Source organism: Podarcis pityusensis (genome assembly GCF_964106645.2).
Source record: "Podarcis pityusensis genome assembly, chromosome: 5".
In the NCBI taxonomy this organism is placed as follows: domain Eukaryota; kingdom Metazoa; phylum Chordata; class Lepidosauria; order Squamata; family Lacertidae; genus Podarcis; species Podarcis pityusensis.
In genome coordinates, this window is record NC_138032.1 from 56305061 (window position 1) to 56324804 (window position 19744).

Below are 19744 nucleotides of genomic sequence, written 5' to 3' on the forward strand. Positions count from 1 at the left end.
TGCAGACTGCGCAGCTATCACAGAAGCCAGAACAGCAAGAAGGATTGCTTCTTTCGCTGCGCAGCGATCTCTCTTGCTGTTCTGGCTTCTGAGATTCAGAATATTTTTTTTCTTGTTTTCATCCTCCAAAAACTAGGTGCGTCTTGTGGTCTGGTGCGTCTTATAGAGCAAAAAATACGGTAAGTCCTCAGTACCTACTCTTGCACAACTTCCACCCAGACCAAAGATCCCTTATGCACAGCTAATGCGCAGGTAAGCCAACACTGTCCTTTAAAACACAAGACTCAACATATGCAGCACGAAACAGATATGTTCTTCTTGTGCACCCATTGGCATAATTACATTGAGCTATAAGGAAAGAGTCCCATTTGTTTTACCCCAAAGGAGATAGCCCTGCAATCTGAAGAATATAAATGGCTGATAGAGTAAACTAAGCTGTTGGTGTGAAATGAACTCTCTTACCAACTCAGCCCTGCATGATAGAGAATCAGCACCTTTGTTTTCCAGAGTTGTAGTTAAGATCATCACCATGGTAACGAAGTCATGCACTGGGGTCCATTCCAGTAGAGGTAAAGGTCAAAACCAGCCATATTAGGCACAGCCTCTGATTCAGTGCATTTTCCCAGAAGAAAGGTTTGGTAGAACCAAATCCCATCTGTTTTGCAAACTGGATGGCTTGACACAAAATGCTTCAAAGTCTTCAACCTCTGGAAAAAGAAAAAAAAGCAGAAAGATAGTTTGTTACGTTGCTTTTGCAAATCATCGTATCCAATTTAAGTGACGCTCTCTCTCCTTGTTCCCAAAAAACAAATCTGGGGAATCTGGCCTCTTTCCACATACCCAAGAGCACAACAGGATGGCCAGATACTGAAGCTGTCCCTGCAAGAAGAGCAGGCAAACTCTTTCCTTCCTGTGTGAACGGCATAGGTGCGGGGGGGGGGGGACTAATAATGAGTATAGTCAGCAGATAAGGCCTACAGTAGGCTGGTGACAATCAGCTGCTAGCAAAACCAGGAAGTAGAATGTCAGTGGCAAAGGAACAAGGATGAGGAAATTCTAATTCTGCGACTCCAAACTACCCCCAAGCTGCTAATTTGATGTTGTATTTCAGATTCTCACATTTGCTACAGATTCTCAAGCAACAAGCTGGTTACGAAGAAAAGATATTCTGTTGCATACGTAATTTTTTGCTATAGAATTCTGGCTCTAGGACAATGGATGGCCACCCTCACCACAGGGGCCACAAGTAGCTCAAATAATAGGAATTTGTTGCAGGCTATGAAACGGAAAGAGGCCTACACTTCTGTCTGCGTCTCCAAGTATAGCCTGAAAGCTACTTTCCAACTCATAAAGAACCAGAAGCAAATCTACTCCAAGGCAAAGAGAAGTGAGGATTGTATTTAGAACTATTATATCCTACTCTGAACTTGATGGCGTATTTGCCCACAAAGTTGGTTTTCACTGCTCTTAACACACTGAGGATGGTGGGAAAGAAAGAATGGCTTAAATATGCTCATCGTGCTGAGCCAATGTTGGTTGACTAAATGTGCACATCTAATAATAATAATAATAATAATAATTTATTTATATCCTGCCCTCCCCAGCTGAAGCCGGGCTCAGGGCAGCTAACAACAATAAAATAATACACCATTCTAAAATCATTTCATTAAAAAATTACTTCAAATCAAATTGATGGCAACCATTGGGCTAGATGCCAACAAAGGTCCGTATAGTTAAAGCCATGGTTTTCCCAGTAGTGATGTATGGAAGTGAGAGCTGGACCATAAAGAAGGCTGATCGCCGAAGAATTGATGCTTTTGAATTATGGTGCTGGAGGAGATTCTTGAGAGTTCCATGGACTGCAAGAAGATCAAATGCATCCATTCTTAAGGAAGTCAGCCCCGAGTGGTCACTGGAAGGACAGATCATGAAGCTGAGGTTCCAATACTTTGGCCACCTCATGAGAAGAGAAGACTCCCTGGAAAAGACCCTGATGTTGGGAAAGATTGAGGGCACAAGGAGAAGAGGACAACAGAGGACGAGATGGTTGGACAGTGTTCTCGAAGCCACAAACATGAGTCTGACCAAACTGCGGGAGGCAGTGGAAGACAGGAGTGCCTGGCGTGCTCTGGTCCATGGGGTCACGAAGAGTCGGACACGACTAAATGACTAAACAACAACAACATCATTGGGCTAGAGTTCTGTGAAGATTGCCAAAGGAGGGAGTCAGGCTGCGCCCTGGCGAAAGGCTTGGTGGAGCAGCTCTGTCTTGCAGGCCCTGCGGAAAGATGTCAAGTCCCGCAGGGCCCTAATCTCTTGTGGCAGAGCGTTCCACCATATTCTGGGAATATGTTCATTGCTCCTACTTTATGTAACAAAAGGTACAGCTGCCTATGGAATTTTTAAAAACTAGTTGACTCTTGGGAACAGGATGAGCAACACACAGCTTAGTATCAGGGAGATTTCTGGTCTGTTGATTCAATGAAAGCTTTGTGCTGCTGTAGCATATTTAGAAAAATAGTTAATCTAGACCTGATGCTGTTGAAGATTTGTGTGGAATGAAGTTTCAATAAAAAGGCTGAATAAATGTTATATAATTCATAGAGTTGTTTGCCTATAGGCCAACGTTATTTACTCGAACCCCTGGGCAGCCTTCAAAACATTTCAGATAAAAGTTCAAACAAACAATGAGGCGATATTAACATGAGCTACGTGGTGGGAACCACAGGGGAGTCAGATAGCCAAGACAAGTTTTTGGTTTTTTTGCTTCTGGCAGGCCTACAGCTAGATGCATACCATGCAAAAATGAACAAACTGCAGTAAGAATCTAATTATACAATAATTTCCCAAAGTAATCCCTATAATCCTGTTCAAATATTTTGCTGCATTTTTTGTCAATGCTAAAGAGGAGAGAGAGAGAAATAATGAGCCATACGACACTAAACATTTATCCCCTAATGTGCAATTAAAACCAAGTAGTTCGATGTAAGGTCAATGATTTAGAATATGCTGATAAGCATAAGAACTGACTAAGAGCCAATATTGATTCCCTAAATCAGCTTGCAAATCATATTTCTTGTTTATTTGGATTTGAGTTTGCAAGTGGATGCCATTGAAAATGCACACTTAAAGGCCAGCTGGCTAGTAAAGAAAAATTATCTACTATTGTTTTGTCAGAACTAAGTTCACCCAGAGTGCAGAACCTTGGAAGGAAGAAAATCGATACATTTTTCTAAAGATTTACTGTTGGAAAAAGGAAGTGTAATGGAGTCTGATATTATGTGTGTCATACTGGTTGTCTTCAAATACACTTTGCTAGGAGCTTTCTCATTAATCTCTCAAGAACCTAATGACCACCTGAGAATTATGAAAACTACAAGCAGAGAAGATGCGACAAAACAAAACGAACACTCGAATCCTAAAAATATGCTTAGCCAAGGGCACAAAGGGCAGTGTTTCTGCTTTAGCTGCCCAGGATTATGTGACATGAGCAAGGTGGGCTTGTTGTTGGTCTGAGCATCTACCTGCCTTGTAGCCACCAAATATAAACAAGTTTATGCCAAGGTGGCTATCTTTACTGCAACAGAGAACTCTTTAGTATAAAACATAAGCTACCCAACCAAGCTCTCACTCAATTTCTCATTTTGCTTCTCAGATACTACTGCTGCAGTAGTGCAGACTGTTTAAACCAGTTTTAAATCTGTTTAACAACAGATTCCAGCCAAGGGAGCTGTGTAAGTGGAGAAAAAGGGGCTGTGGTCTTTCATAACCCGGACTGTGAGATTGAGCTGAATGTTGGGTTGAATTTTGTTTGACATATGGAAGCTTCTAAGAATTGCACTATGAGCAAGTTTTTTATTCTGTGGGTAAAGGATCCCTGGACGGTTAAGTCCAGTCAAAGGCAACTATGGGATGTGGCGCTCATCTCGCTTCAGGCCAAGAGAGCTGGCATTTGTCCACAGACAGCTTTCCGGGTCATGTGGCCAGCAGGACTAAACCGCATCTGGCGCAACAGAACACTATGACAAAGACAGAGTACACGGAAATGCCATTTATATTCCCTATTTATCTACTTGTACTGGTGTGCTTTCAAACTGCTAGGTTGGCAGAAGCTTGGACAGAGCAATGGGAGCTCACCCTGTTGGGCGGACTCGACCCACCGACCTTCTGATCAGCAAGCTCAAGAGGCTCAGTGGTTTAGACAACAGCGCTTTTTATTCTGTGGGACAAAGAATAAATGGCGAAGTTGGAAACAAACCTACACAGTCCCACATAAAAGAAAGTTACAGCAAAAAAATGATACCTTTCATATAATGTACGTTCCTGCCCAACACTCCCTGCGCAGCGACTGAGGGCTTGCATACAACTGGAAAACTAGTGCACTCTTGTCCCATCTAAAATTGGTCTTTTGAAAGATATCATACGTATAATTTAATGCAAATTCATTTTTACTCATCTTTAGTACAGGAATTTGTAAGAATTTGAATTATACAGGGCTCTATATCAGGCAGAAAACATTATCAATTAAGTGACATTTTAATGGAGTGGTACTTATAGCATTCTGCAAGATTTAGAGTGGAGAAAGGTCTCAGTATGGCAGATATTTTTCATTCTGCTTCACTAAAACCTTCTTGTGACTCCTACACAGATAAACTTTTGTTGATTTAGGACTAGGCAAGCTTTTGAGTCACACACAAAACCCCAAAGGATGAAAGTCCTGTGTCACTTGAAAATTTGCATACAGCTGTACTACCAAGTTGGTCAAGTGGTTTGAAACTGTCAAGAGCAGCTGAAGCAGGCACTGAGACCCAGGAGGGGATTAGTGCCTTCCTGCAAAACCTGTATGCCCTGGAGTGCACTTTTATTTTATTTACTGGAAGCCTGCAGCAAAATAATGGCCTCGCTGAATTCAGTCTGTGAAAATCAGCCTTGCCACCCCTGAACTGCTTCTTGGTCCTTGGTAGCCCTTTAAAGATGCCAGGTTTTACAACCCCCATGGTTCAGGCTCTTCCCAGTCCTCAACCATCTAGGTGAGGTTTTAACCCCCGCCGAAATGATGGTTTTCTTTAACAGGAACTGTCCGGCAAATTACTGAGTTTGAACGTTGTGAGCTATCGCACCAGCTTACTGAATCAGAACTAGAGGGTTCACTGCAACAAGCCCAATGCACTCAAGATTATCATTTTCTAGTATATAGTGGACTTAGCTAAGAAAAGATGGAAAGACCAGTCCTAACACATACTAAACCACATCAAAGAAAGGATGCCCAAATTTCCAGTAAAAGTCTAGAAAGCCTGCCAAAAAAATCTACACTAAATTTCCAGCATGGCAATCTGATACATGTCTTCTCAGAAAAGTTAAGGCCAGCTGATCAACAGGGAAGTTCATATGAGAGAAGGTGATGCTGAATGTTTGATGCAACCAGTTTATATAAAGCTATTTTAAAAAGAGAGATCACCAGCACCTTGGGCTTATGCCACGTTGGCAGGTATGCAACCTATTCATGAAGGAAGCCAGGCCATCGGATTCTGCTACTGCAGCAACTTCCAAGCAGTCTTCAGGAATAGCTCAATGTGCAACACAAGGCTTAGTTGGAAACTGTTTTTCAAGCATAAATTATGAGATGGCCCAGATGAATGTGAATCACTTCAAATATTAGAAGAAGCCATTAACTGCGCTCCAATTCAGATTTAAAGAGGGTCATTCCACATCAAATCACCTGGTGCCATGTGCTCTCACGACTCAGATTTTCTTCATAAAAAAAATTATGTGTGAAAATCAAAATTTTCAAAAAAATATCCTGTGCCCAATTTTGAACCAAAAAAATCTTAAATCTTGAGATTATCTCATAGGTATCTACACATTTTTTTTAAAAAATGAAGAAAATCTGAGTTGTGAGAGCACAGTCGAGTATTAAAATGAGGTGATTTGGTGTGGAATGACCCAAGAGCAGGTTTTTTCAAGGAAAGCTCTGGACAAAAAAACAACAACCATACTCAGACACGGACCTATGCTTGGAAAGTGTGGGGCAAAAGATAAACACAGACAAGACCTGGCTGTTCACTTGCGTCAGTTTTATACTGGATTGACTTTTTCCTCTGCCAACAATTTTATTTTGATGATCAGGTACAGCTTCAATGCTAGGTCATGGGTCTTTCACATACATCTTCAAATATTTGACATCTGGATATATCAGTTCTAAACACTTGGTGACCAGGATCTTCTGCAGCTAGCCAGAGGCAATGAGAAAGTGACGTCTCTGAAGCCTCTCTCTAGCTCTCATATCTGCAGGCTAAAGCATTACTATGTTAGTGACCCCAAAGAGTCCTGAACTTTGACATCAGACCAATATGCTTAGATTTTTCATTTGTGAGCTTACAAAAGCAGAAGCATGCACAAACTGGAGTGACCTCTCCCATGACATCTTATCACCAAGTGAAAAGTCTTGAGTCATTAGTTTCTGAGCATGTCCGTAGCATTCTACTTGCCAGCCAGAGGATCCCAGTCACGCCATGCAAACTGTTGACATCAAAACTGTCAGCCAGCAATGTGGAAATAAGGTCTGTGAAAATATCACTACTCCATATCACCTATCACTCGTTAGTGCTCCAGAAGAACATTAAGAGAATCATGTATCAATTGCAAGTAACACAACCTAAAGGGAGACCTGGCAAGTGACTGTGAGCAAGTTGACCTGATGGACAGATACTCCCAATCCTGGGTTATGATGGGGATAGAGGGAGAAATGAGCGGAAATGCAGCACTCTTTCCAATGCATAAGGAAGGGGAGGTTCTTCTCTTCTTTCTGACTTAAAAATACTGACCGCCACAGTACAGCCCTTCTCATGCCATGACACCATCTTCTGATTTGCCCCTCGGGTGGGCACATAATAGCCCAGATAAAAGGGAGCAGCTTTATTGACTCTCCAAGTTATTCTACCAGTTGATGAAAAACCTGAATTGAAAACTGTTTTTTTTATTTAAAAAAAAATTAAAAAATTAAATAGCACTTACAATTAACTAAGGCTACCACCTAGGTCGGCCATTTTCTGCACATTGAGATGTCTTCAGCAGCACTTGGGTGTGCCCAGTGGCTGGCTTGCACCAGGACTCTGAGAAGCAATTGCATTCTGAAAAGGGTGGAGACCTATTTTCTTACAACGGTAGGACTGTAAGTACTTTGCGGAGTTCTCCTTACATTGTTAATCATTAATGAAATAAACGTATGAGGAATAAACTTTACTATAGGTATTGAGATTAAAAATCATGAGTAGTTCAAGACTCAAATCATACTTAGTGGGGCACAGGGAGGAGTTTTCTATGGATGGCTTCAACCCTTTGGCTTTTCTGTGTTTCCAAACAAAAGATAAATGGGCAAATGCTGCCTTCTTCACTTCCTCTCCTTTCAACTATAACTCATATCCCATGGCATTCATTGGTCATGCAATGCTCAACCAAAAACCATGGTTAAGCAAATTAGTTTGTGCATGAATTATGGGCACACAGCTCAAGCCCTCCCACTTTGCTCCCGCTTCCTCCAGCAGGTGAAACAAATAATGAAGTGGCTGGTTTAGGTTTAGGTTCACACCAGTGTTCACAGTTGTTGTTGTTTTGTCTCCAAAGAAGCCAAGGTTCATGGATCTTGGGTTTGTCCGGGCTATAATTTGCTGAACCTTGTTTTGTCTTAGCATTGTGACCACACACAGTCCTTGAATCCTATCAATTCCAAATGCACATTTCCTGCAGGTTGACAACTACAGATTCACTGGGTATGACGCAACGGAAGTTAAGCACAGCGGCCACATACTGGGTCACAACTGGTCCCTTGAGTCCAATATTGTATGCTCTTTATGAAAGCACCACATCAAGATCTCAGGCAGGGAACCTCTCTCTGTGTTGCTATCTAAAATGAAAAAGGGTTTGAACTCTTTGCCTCCATGGAAGTTTAAGATGGTCTTCTGTACGTAAAACATGTGTTCTAGCACAGAGCTATGACCTCTTCCAGAGTACTTTTGAATACCATTTTTTTTCCCCAGTGGGAGAAATTAAAGCTTAAAGGGGAGATAAGCGTGTTCAGAGTTGAATGAATCATTTTCCTCCTTTAAAAAAAAGGAACCATTTGATCTACCTACAGCAGTTCATTAAACTGCACTGAACTAGCATGGAAATAAGTAGCGTGGTGCCAAGACTATTCTCCTCTGGAATACTGAGCAGCAGTCAAGCTGTTAAGTCAGAGTTACCTAGACTCAAGACATGATTTCTCCACAGATAATTATATTTTCCCTAAGGTAATGATTAATGCTTTTGCAAGTAACTCAAGAGACTTTACAACAATGATTTTGCAAGTACAGGCAAAATACTTCTTCTTGAAAAGGACATCCTGTTGCGATGAGCATGCCCTCAAAGACAAATCTATGTAACCAAGTGGAAAGAGTATAATAAAAGAAATGATATGATTTGTTTTTAAAAGCTTAAGCTGGAATTCTATTGAATGTGTCTTCATTTTACCTTCTCAAGAAAAGGATATTGCATATCTGGCTGTTGAGTTTTTTAACTATGTGATTAAGAGGATTCAAACTCATTTTCTCTGAAAATAATATAAATCAAAATCCTGAGGCCCTGATCAGCCACCTACTAGCAGCAGCCAGGCCGACAGTAGCACAATTTTGGAGATAGATGAAGGGGGTCACAAGGGATTGTGGGCATAGAAAAATCTAGTATTGCACTGAGCAAGAGACGTTGACACATACACATAAACTAAGAATGGCCAAGAGGATTAAAAAGATGGACAAATTTATTTCAGAATGTTTTGATTTCATTACATGGGTTAATAAAAAGGAAAATGGCAGAGCATTACCATGTCAGCAGTGTTCAAAACTCCCATTGTTCTAGGCACAGTTTGCAACAGGGAATTTCATTAGTGTGAGCAGTTTCTGAGCTCTGGGTGCAGTACTGTGCCCAAGATTTCAGATTAAAACTGCAGAGTGGAAGGAAAGGAGGACCTTTTTCTGCCTGCCCACTTCCAGCTAGTCTCTGAAGACAGGAGAAGAGACCCTCTTAAGAATATTAAGGATGTGGGCAGGGGAAGGACTAGACCATGTGAAAAATAAACATAATATTTTAGCTGCAGTTCATTCATTTTCAGCTTTGTATTCTTGTTATAAAAAAGTGTGCCTAGACATTCCATTGTTGCACCCATAACCCAGGTTTAGGGTGCCATGTAGCTCCTAGCTTTCATATCTCAGTTTCTAACACTGTGTCAGCCTAGAACTCTTAATTGTTCACTCACACTGAAACAGGACCAATACATTTGGACAAGTCAGAAATACCTAAAAAGAATTAAGAAATAAAATCTGTGGATTATTAATGGGAAGCATAACAATGCATTTGTCTCTGAAATGCTGTATTAGTTTTGTAATGCTTATGTGTATTTTTATAATTAAGAAATTAACGAAACCTAAATAAATAAAATAAAATAAAGAGGATTCAAAGGCTTTGCTTCCCTAAGTGATTTGAGATCTCCTTTCAGAAGTTAATATTTTCCAATGCATGCAACATTCCTGAGGCTTGATATGACCAGAGCCCAACATGATGCCAAATTGTTCCCTAAACGCAACAAAGCAATTTCTCTAGAAACAGATAATTTTATTCAAGATGGTAAAAGGCCACTGCTCTGTTTTGAAGAACCTATTCATACATTCTTTGGCTGCATGAATGTGTACATGCAAATATGGATTTACAGAACAGTAGCTGCTTTGTTAATTGAATGTATAGGCTTCAGTTTAAAGCCACAAAGTATGTTTTCAAAACCTACCTACTAACCCTCGAGAACTCATGGGCTGTTTGAGCCATGACTCCTCACCATTTGCAGACAGGTGCTTAATAACGGCATCCACATTCGTACTTCACACTTTTGCTGTGAAAAACACGGGTGTAACACCAGCATATCATAGAAGTAATACTTTAACATTAAAGAAATAAAATAAAATAAATGCAGTTTGCTGCATTCACAGACTGATTTCTCAAAGCTTTGCTTCCAGGGTATGATTTGTGATCCAAGGCCTGAGATAGAAGGGAGCTGTAACATGTCCTAAAGCTCATCCCTACGCAAACTCTCATGTATGCCAATTTAATTCTTCCCACCAGCAAGAGTACCATAGAGATGGCTATCACAAGCACTGGAAGGAATAGCCATAAACTGTGCTCGATACATGGAAATGGAAAACTTTTAGCAAATAATTGTTTTTCCATATTCATGAAAAATCCCACACTGGGTCTTTACGAAGTTGCAATAGAGAGTACCAGGGTTATCACAGACCTGCTCCCTGGAACAATATCTCTCACAACAGAATGTTGCTATGCACTTCCATGGTTCATAAGGCAGAGCAATGACAATTTCTTTTCACTAAGTGTCTCTAAAATCACACTCTAGCATTCACACACAGTAATGTCCATGGATAGCAGCAGCCACTTTTATCTCCTGTGCTATCACAGTAAGAGGCGAGTCTCTTTCTATAGGCACATACAACTATTCAGTACCATGGAAGTGATCCCACATCAATTCAGCTGCGTATTTTATCAGAAATAAAGCAGAACAATTAAATGAGCCCAATATGAATTGTGATTCAATGCAAACTGGAGTGTCTGAATGCATCTTTAAAAAGCAAATACATTTTTATCCTTGAACTACATTAGTTTCATTAATTAAATGGAGTCAAATGGTGCAACAATTTCCTAAAGCAGACCTCACTCTTTGATTGTTGGTAAAGGGATGCCATCTTATACGATCAGCATTAGGATGGTCTACATAAGATCCTTGAATTGTCCAAGTGCTTTTAAATAACTCATTCATTCTCACGGTCTTCTACTGCACAATACTACTTGTGAAAATAAGGGTGGAGGGAATGGAGTCCTGGAAAGGTGAGGGTACCACAACAGCTACTGCACTGCAAGCTGATGCTTCTCTTATTGCATCTACTGCAGACTGTTAGGGTAGCATAAACTAATAAGCTCCTTTAAAAAAATCCAAATGGTCTCTCTACCTGTGTGTGCGCAGGAAGACTGAAATTAAGAGCAGCACTCCAATGCACAACAGGTATCTGGCAGGACCCTGAGAGATGAGCAAGTTGCCTGCCTTCTAACTCAAATGGCTGCTTTTTCAAAGACACTTCTCCAGGCTAAATTAATCTTTTGGCAGCTAGCACTAAGTAGGCTGCTAAAGAAGCAATATTTCCCCTCCACTCGGGCACAGAGGTCATCAGTTTCAGTCCTCCAACACTACAAATAAAGATATGAGGAAACGGAAGAAGGGGGAAAATAACAAATCTAGTAACCAAGGAAAGAAAGCAATAACGTCAACTATACCATTGGGTGAGGGGGTGGGGCGGTTAGGGAATTATACACACTGCCTTCTGGAATGGATAGGTTTCAGATCAATGAATATGGTTGAAAACTGATTTCTTCTTCTTCTTCTTCTCCTTCTTCCTCCTCCTCTTCTTGTAATGCATTCAGTCTGAGGAGTACTAGTTCTACGAACACAGGGCCCTCCAAGTCACTAAGGTAGCGAAGGTTTTGGGAGACTTCTTCAAGACTCTAGATTGCAATAATGATCTGTTCTAATAGCTCTGTAGTAAAACAAGTCCTGACTGGCCATTCATAAGATATTTATACTCACTAGCACAGAGCAGCTGCTTTTTCTGCTGTTCCTCAGACTTGCAGAGAAGACTCCCAACTTCCTCTGGATTTTATTATGTGGATGAGAGTGACACATTGCTCATGGGCTTTTGCTCATGATCAGTTTTCAGCACAATAGAGTACTTTCGTTACCCAGCTGTTGTGTATATTTCACTACCCTTAGTGATGCAACACTCCTTATCTATGCCTGCATTTTTAATATATCATCACTGGCTGTGTACTCCAGTGCTTGAGCACGTGTACAATCCGTTCTTTAAAAGTTGCAAAAACCTGCAGGGCTCTTCCCAATCATCCCAATCTTCTCCATACACCTTTCATTTTGTTTCTTCTCTCTCTTCTTTGAAGACCCTTTGCCCCATTGTAGGATGCATGTCTAATTACTTTACCAAAAAGCGGGAGGGCACATTGACAAGTCTCAGGACCTCTCTCTCTCTCGCTCTCTCTGTGTGTGTGTGTAAGTGTACACACAATAAATACACTTTACCAAGGCCCTAACCTGGGCTACAAAAGTCCATTAGTTTGAGGGGGATACTGAGGCTAAAGTTGCAATCCTGAATACTGTACACTTTCCTGGGGTATATCATTTAAGTCTACAAGAATAGCTTCTCAGTAGATATGTGTAGGATTACAACCTAAATTGTACGTTATGCCTAAGGGTTTTTATGCAAAATTACTTCCTTTTTATTTACATATCTATAGATCTCCTGTCAGCTATCAGAGATAGCGTTAAAACAGAGCAAGCAACATTCTGAACAGTGAGCTAGAAGAGGCCTCCTTTGAAAAGACTGAAACACATGTAGAACTCTAGGGCTTGTCTTCTGAAAGACAGAACCATGTCCTCACCTACAAATCCCAGGAAGGCAGGAAAGCTGAAAAGGTCTGGCTGCTGAAGGGAGCAGGTTGCTGCTGATGTAAGATGCACAGGCTCCAGAACATGTGAGCAAATCTAATAAATATCCAGTCTTTAGAGTGTATAGAATAATTGTCACTGGATACCAAGGGCAGGAACAGTATCCAAAGAGTATTCATTTGTCAGTGCACACTTGTATACTGTAACTAATATGCATGAATATTATACTGTCACATATGCCTATAAATACAAAGCCTGTGAGAGTCAGTGCAGTGTAGCATCAGACTAGGTACAGGGGGGTGCAGATTTATATCCACTCTCAGCCATGACACTCATTAGTCCAGTTATTACCTCAGAGCTTACCCTGCCTAACAAGGCTGGTTAGAAGGACAGAGTGCTTCTAACTATGTAGAATGGATAGGGGTAGAGAGCAGTTTAAATATAATCAATCAGTCAGACAGAAATGAAGGGGGTGCATGGGTCCTATTCCAAAGAAGATGGTTCTCTATTTGATGTGTTTTCTATCTGGACCATGTTTGGTTTGTTAAATATAAAGAACCCTAAGAAAAGAGAGCAGGGGCCAGGATATTGCCCACCATCAGTTAGAACCTGGATTGGAAAGGCACAGAAATCACCAGTTCGGTCTTCATGGACTATGGTGAGATACCCTGTATTTCTATTTCAATTATAGCAATTTCTAAACTGGCATCTAAATGTATAAAATAGCAGGTGCAGATTGTATGCAATTGTGTGCCATCTTTTTTAGTGACAACATTTCCTCTTTTTCAGTCAAGTGGGGCCTTCCTGCAGAAATGTGAGAGCTAAAAAAGGGATCAAAAAGAAGTCCTCCATTATTATTTTTCAAAACAGAGACAGTACTAGGGGGCGGGGGGTGCAGGCAGAAAATAAATGTCTGGACCTGACAGGCCTACCCATACTGCAGCAAGGACATTCTCCTGAAGTACAATTTATTTCCCTCCCACCCCTCTCCCTCCCAACTTAGGCCCCAATCTTAGTGACATTTGAACTATTTCTGCTAGATCAACACCAGCAACTATAAAGAGAGACTGTGACATTCTATGCAAGCAAGGAAGTAAGACCCTGGTGTTATTTCATGGGCCTTCTTCGCCTGAAACTTTGGCGGATGCTCCTGCTATGCTGTGGACCAAGATATACTGAAACCCAAGAAGGCTCCTTCCATTCTCGGCCAGCCATGGTATTCAAGGATCCACCTAGACTTTGCCATCGTATTTTCTCTTCTACAACAATAAGCGCCATCACTATAGATTGGAGCCTGCTTGAGTGCACTGGGAAGCTATTACTGAGTGATGGAGAGAGTGCAGAATTGGTCCTTTATCCCAGAATATCCAGCAGCAGGCTCAGTCACTGCCTTACATGGAAATCTTGGACATGGCCAGGGTTGGCTTTCCTTGCCTATCTCTCTCTTTATGTTCCTTTTTGAACAGGAGCAGCTCACTGAAGTTTGGCCCATGTGCTAAAAAGCACTAATTGTGCCTCTTGCTATGTTGTTTCAAGTATGCGTGACAAGAGAAAAGCATTGCCACATACAGCAGCACAGTTAAATTATGACCTCCCACTCACCCGGTAGATTAAAAAAAAAAGGGAGTCAGGAATCAGCCATCATTATGAAGGGAATCTGAATAGCGCTAGGGAGAGTGTGTGCAAGGAGAGATAAAAGGTAAAATGAAAGTTATAAATAGCAAGCAGCATTCTGCCTTCTCTGAGTAATTGCACCCACACATTTACAGAAGGCACAAAATATCTCTGGAGTTCTGATTAGCGGGCTATGGAAAGAAATTTTGGCAAGAGCAGAGGTATTAAGGACTGCTGTTAAAATTGGTTCTCAGTCAGACCAATCCAGGCATTTCAAAATTATCGTTGTAAATAAGGACAATTTTATTAATACCGATGACTAAATAAATTAAAGTTATTACCAGCCCTATGTGATTATTTATTCTCATACAGTAGCCATGGGAATATGTACCTTCTACAGTGGGCACATGACAATAGTCGTTTTGTCAAAACATGATGGAAGTGGCACAAACAGACGTCCAAGGATTAGCCTGAATTTACACTTTACCGGTACTTGTTCCCACTTATGGCCATGGTGAACCATGTATTAAATACAACTGAACAGGGTAACTGTATCCCAACACTAAAAATCTGACTGCTGCAATGCGGCGCTTAAAGTTGCCTCACATTTCATTTGTTACCAGAGAATGTGTGAATGGTGAGAGCAGGACACTGAAAACTGTACAGCCCACATGTGTTTCAGTGTACAGTGGTAGGTACCTCTGCTTACGAACACGATCCATTGCAGGGTGCCGTTTGCACCCCGAAAAGTCCATAAGTAGAGCACTGCAACTGCGCGTGTGTGAAGCACGCAGATCGCTTCTGCGCATACACGTGCAGCGAACCCGGAAGTAAACACTCCCGGGTTTGCCCTGTTCATAACCTGAAAAGCCGCAACGTGAAGCAAACGTAACACAAGGTATGACTGTACACCCATTTTGGCTCTGACATGTGGAAACAAGCAGCTGCAGGCATGTCTCAAGTTATGACAGCCTCTATGCCAAACAGTATCACATTCAAGATGAGAAGAAGCACACCATATATAATAACACTTACAGGGCAAAATTATGCTTGTTTAACTTGGGACAGTTTCAATGAGACTTACTTCCTTGTAAGTGTATTTAGGACTGCAGCCTTAGTCATGCTTCAGTTCACTTGAATTTCAACCCATAATTGATCAATGGAAGCCAAATTACTGTGGGTTGTACCCAGTGAAGTCATCCAGTTAGCTCAATGGCATCTGCCTGCATATAATGGGACTTCCTCTCCCTTTTCCCCCACCCCACTCCTCTTCCAAATCTGTTCTGGGGATTGTCCCCAATTGGATACAACCCTGTACAGTATTTCCTCTGCACACAGACTGGGGTTTTGCTGGGAGTGGGCCCTGAATCGGCTATTTTAGTGTTTTTGGCTACGTAGTGAATCTGGGGGAAAGTGATTTGGAGGGTGGGCCTTAGTAACTGGGCAGGATATTAATTTGAGGAAATCAGTTAAGATTACTTTATCTGGATTTGACTGGGGTAAGGAATGGGAACTGAACTGTTTCGGAGCAGGAACTGTTGGGAAATTAATTGAGGTAAATAAATCGGGGTGTAAACTGATTTGGGGTGCAAGTTGGGTGCAAAAGGGTTTATCCAGGGTGACTGGAATAGAAAATTAGTCTTTCTTTGCCCTGGTACATATAAATTAGCATTTGCACATTGTATGCAAATGTGTGTCTGTAGGACCTCTGCTGCAAACCTTTTGAATACAATCTCCCTGCACACAGACACCTCTGAGAAAACTGTCAAAGGCAGTGTATTATTATTATTATTTAAAAAAAGAACAAACTTGCTCCCTACTGCATGCATCCAGTAAATAACACTGTTTCAGTCTTTGCTTACAAAGTGACTAGGTATCACCAAAGTGTTTTCAACATGTCAGAGAAAATAAATGCTTAACCTGGTACCTGATACAAATGTCTCCTAATAAGGAGGAGCCAAACAGCTGCAAGTTGTCTTAATTGGCACAAATCTGGCAGATTGAATAGCAAGTGTGTGTTGCCCTGCAGCATTTACAATTTCTTACTTTCCTCAGATTCATTAAATACATTACAGTCTGTTCCCTGAAGATGGCCCCTACGTGCGCTGGCTGCAAAGGAATCAGTGCCGACATTTCTAGCTGAGGTATGAATATGGAGGAGGGAGGGAATGCTCCCTTCCCATCCTACATACTTTTTCTTGGAGCAAAGAGGGAACCATCTGTATCCACTCTCTTCAGTTAAGGAAACCTTGCAGCAGAGTTCTTGTGAGGCTTCTTTTTAGCCATTGCTAACAGAGCTCTGTGTACCTTTCACTAAAAAAATAAAATAACTCGGAATTAATACACCAGAGCAACTCAGACTCCTATTTTGCATAATTTATTCCCGCTAATGGCGAGAAGGAGCAAAGAAATGTCAAAATTTTCTTTAATAGTCATAAGGGTTAGAAACGTTTTCTTTAAATAAATAAAAATAACACAAACGTTTTCAGGATCATGAATTCTGTAATCAAAATAAAAGTATGCATCTTTGCACACTTTCTTCGAATTGTAACTTGCACATCTAAACAGACAAAGGAAGGATATTGGAGATAGTGATACATGGTAACTTTTGAAGGGGGGGGCCATCTCAGGCCTGGTAGCCTATCTACCTGGCCCTCAGGACTCTCTCCACGCCACACACCCTCCCTGAGTGCCTTTGCAGAATGTGTCCTTGAACTGAGATAGTCCTTTTCTTGCTTACATTGATGAAAATAACAAAATATCAAATAACATGGTACAAGCAGAATTCAAGAGAGACCAAATGCCCAGCACAGGAAAAAGTTCCCATTGATGATGTAAAGTCTGTAAAGTGAAGACAAAGGGTTCAAACAAACAAGCTGCTTCAAGAACATTACAGTGTGGACAGTCCTTATAAAAACATACTTCCTGGAAATTAATTTGATAATTGATTTGCTCTTCTTATCACAATGACAAATCACATTTTGTTGTGGCCATCTTTGATCTCGGGAGAAGCCAAAAGGAGGAGTTAAAATATTCCTCCCCGCCATTCTATCGTATGCAGAATGTGATGTGATATGGCAGTACATTTCTCTTTCCATTGACTTCCTGCCTCTCAAAACAAAGAGCCATATTTATCATACAAAATGGAGCTGCCCCACCTAGCGAAGTGCTGCCAAGGCTTTAACAACAGGCCTTCACATAAATATTCCCCTGTGGCCTATGATACATACAGCTGTATTTTTAAAACCAGTTGCCTTGTGGGGCATCAGTACCCTGGAGAGTTTCTAAATGGCTTTATGCTATGGGATATTACCTCTCCTACTCATTTTATGAAGCATTATCAAAAGGCTTGTAACTATTATTGTTCATCATCCTCCCTTCTCTGCCTCACTGCCTATCTCACGGCTTCTATGACTATTTAACTTCTCTTATTTCCCGTCTTCCTGACATCTGCTTATCTTACTGCGAGCGACTTTTGCCTCCAGAAGCTTTTTCTTCCAGCTACTGTCTTGTCGTTCCCCTGTTGGCTGCTTCCCTCTGTTCACCTTCTCTAATTTTCTTATCGTCTGGTCTTCTGTCACATACACATCAGCCAACAGGGTTTACAGTCAGTGCACAGGGTAGTGAAGACATCATTTATCTACCTTGGAACTACTTGGGCAGCTCTGGCCATTTTGTCCTCTCAGCCTTGGTTCTTCTATGATGTCGGAAAGCCTTTGTGTAAATTCACAACAAATAAATTGCAAGGGGAGGTGTCTGGAATATGCATCCTTGAACTGTAATGATACATTTTGCTTGCCCCGATGAAGGGATGTGTGCTTGATGGGGTAGAAACCTCTGACTTTACACAGCGGGCTTCATAACAGCTGTGCAAAAGTTAAGAGTCACACCTATTGCTCTTCCCGCTTTTATCTCTTACCTTGTTCGCCACTGACATGTAACCCCCAGAAAAAAGGTTCCCTCACCCTTGTCAAATCCCCAACATAAACCTGTAAAAAAATCATATTTTTTTAATACAACACATCCTCCTAATTGTAGGGATGCTAAATTTAATCCTCAAAATCTTGAATCTTGTGGAGTCTTCACCTAAAAGGCAGTTAAACCAGTTATATTTCATATGAATGGGTAGAGAATTGCTAAAGGAATGTTCTCTTTTGCAAGCAGCCTAGCAAAGTTTTTAAGGATAGTTCTGGCTAACACAAGCACTTAGCATTCCACTAAAACAAGATGCCCAGCTTCTTTACCATATTAGCTCTTTGGATGCTCAAGCAGCAGGGATGTGAAAGATTCCATTTTTTCTCCAATACCATTTCACACACAGCTGGATTTCTAATGCTGAACAACAAGTTCACATACCATACCCATGTGCAGATGTAAGACCTGACATGTATATCTTGGCATGCGATCTGTCCTTTTCTTTTTTTAAGAACAGGAGTGCAGAAATTGTGTGAGAAGGATGTACACGCATATCCAAACATATACCATGCTCCAAATGAGGCAAGTACTGTATTTTTGCATGTATAAGAAGACCCTTTCTCTGAATTTTTTGTGATAAATTGAGGGTCGTCTTATACATGGGTTAATATGCTAAGTAAGCGAGGGCTGGTGCTGAAGCGGTAGCAGGAAAATGTCAGAGAGGAGGCTGCTTACCCACTCTTCCTGGCTTAGGAAGAGTATTTGGTGAGCGCCAGTATGCGGTGTATTATGGCACCAGTTCCATCAGCCAGAGCGGGAGATCGTCAAAAAGCTGCTCAACAGCTCAGCAAACTTACAAAAGAAGCTCAACAACTGTTGAGGGCTCCCCAAAACAGGGGTCGTCTTATACATGGGGTCGTGTTATACACGGTATACAGTGGTACCTCTGGTTAAGTACTTAATTCGTTCCGGATGTCTGTTCTCAACCTGAAACTGTTCTTAACCTGAAGCACCACTTTAGCTAATGGGGCCTCCTGCTGCCGCCGCGCCGCTGGAGCCAGATTTCTGTTCTTATCCTGAAGCAAAGTTCTTAACCTGAAGCACTATTTCAGGGTTAGCGGAGTGTGTAACCTGAAGCGTATGTAACCTGAAGCATATGTAACCCGAGGTACCACTGTATCTGAATAAACCCAACACTACTTTCTGAAACCTACTGCATGCAAGTGTGTACACACTCAGCCATTGCTTTAAAAGGTTTCCAGTTATATGTTTCAAACTGGTAGTTACAGAGGATGACCAAGCAGTGCTGGAAGCCTCTCACATCAAAAAGACAAGCAACTATCTCCCCACCAGCTGGGATGCCCTCATGGGCCGATTTCACATCCTATGCAAACCCCTATCAGTGTGTGAACCAGCAGGGAAACACTGAGGGCTGAAGAAAATGTCTGGGCTTACATGATAGGAGGGAAAGGGGAAAACCTCAAACCATGTTGGGCAAATGAGCATCCAGAATACAACTTATCGTAGCATGAATGTAAAACTCTTCTATTTCTTTACCAGCCACCAGCCCCAGTGATATTTTTGCTCTCACAAAGCTGTGGATAAATTTGCCTGCCCTACATCCAAGTTGGAATATGGAACAATTGTTTGCAGACAGGAACAGTAATCTAC

At 41.4% G+C, this 19744-nt stretch overlaps 1 protein-coding gene across 5 annotated transcripts in view; it reads right to left on the reverse strand.

Annotated features, from left to right (window-relative positions):
• FAM53B (family with sequence similarity 53 member B) overlaps positions 1 to 19744 on the reverse strand; it is a 117185-nt gene that overhangs the window by 79467 nt on the left and 17974 nt on the right. For 4 of the 5 annotated variants that reach the window (XM_081005283.1, XM_081005282.1, XM_081005284.1 and 1 more), the window contains exon 3: positions 463 to 707. In XM_081005283.1, the coding sequence (XP_080861409.1) occupies positions 463 to 531 (69 nt within the window). In that variant the 5' untranslated portion in view covers positions 532 to 707. The remainder of the gene's footprint in view (positions 1 to 462; positions 708 to 19744) is intronic. The other variant, XM_081005286.1, reaches the window with a different exon arrangement.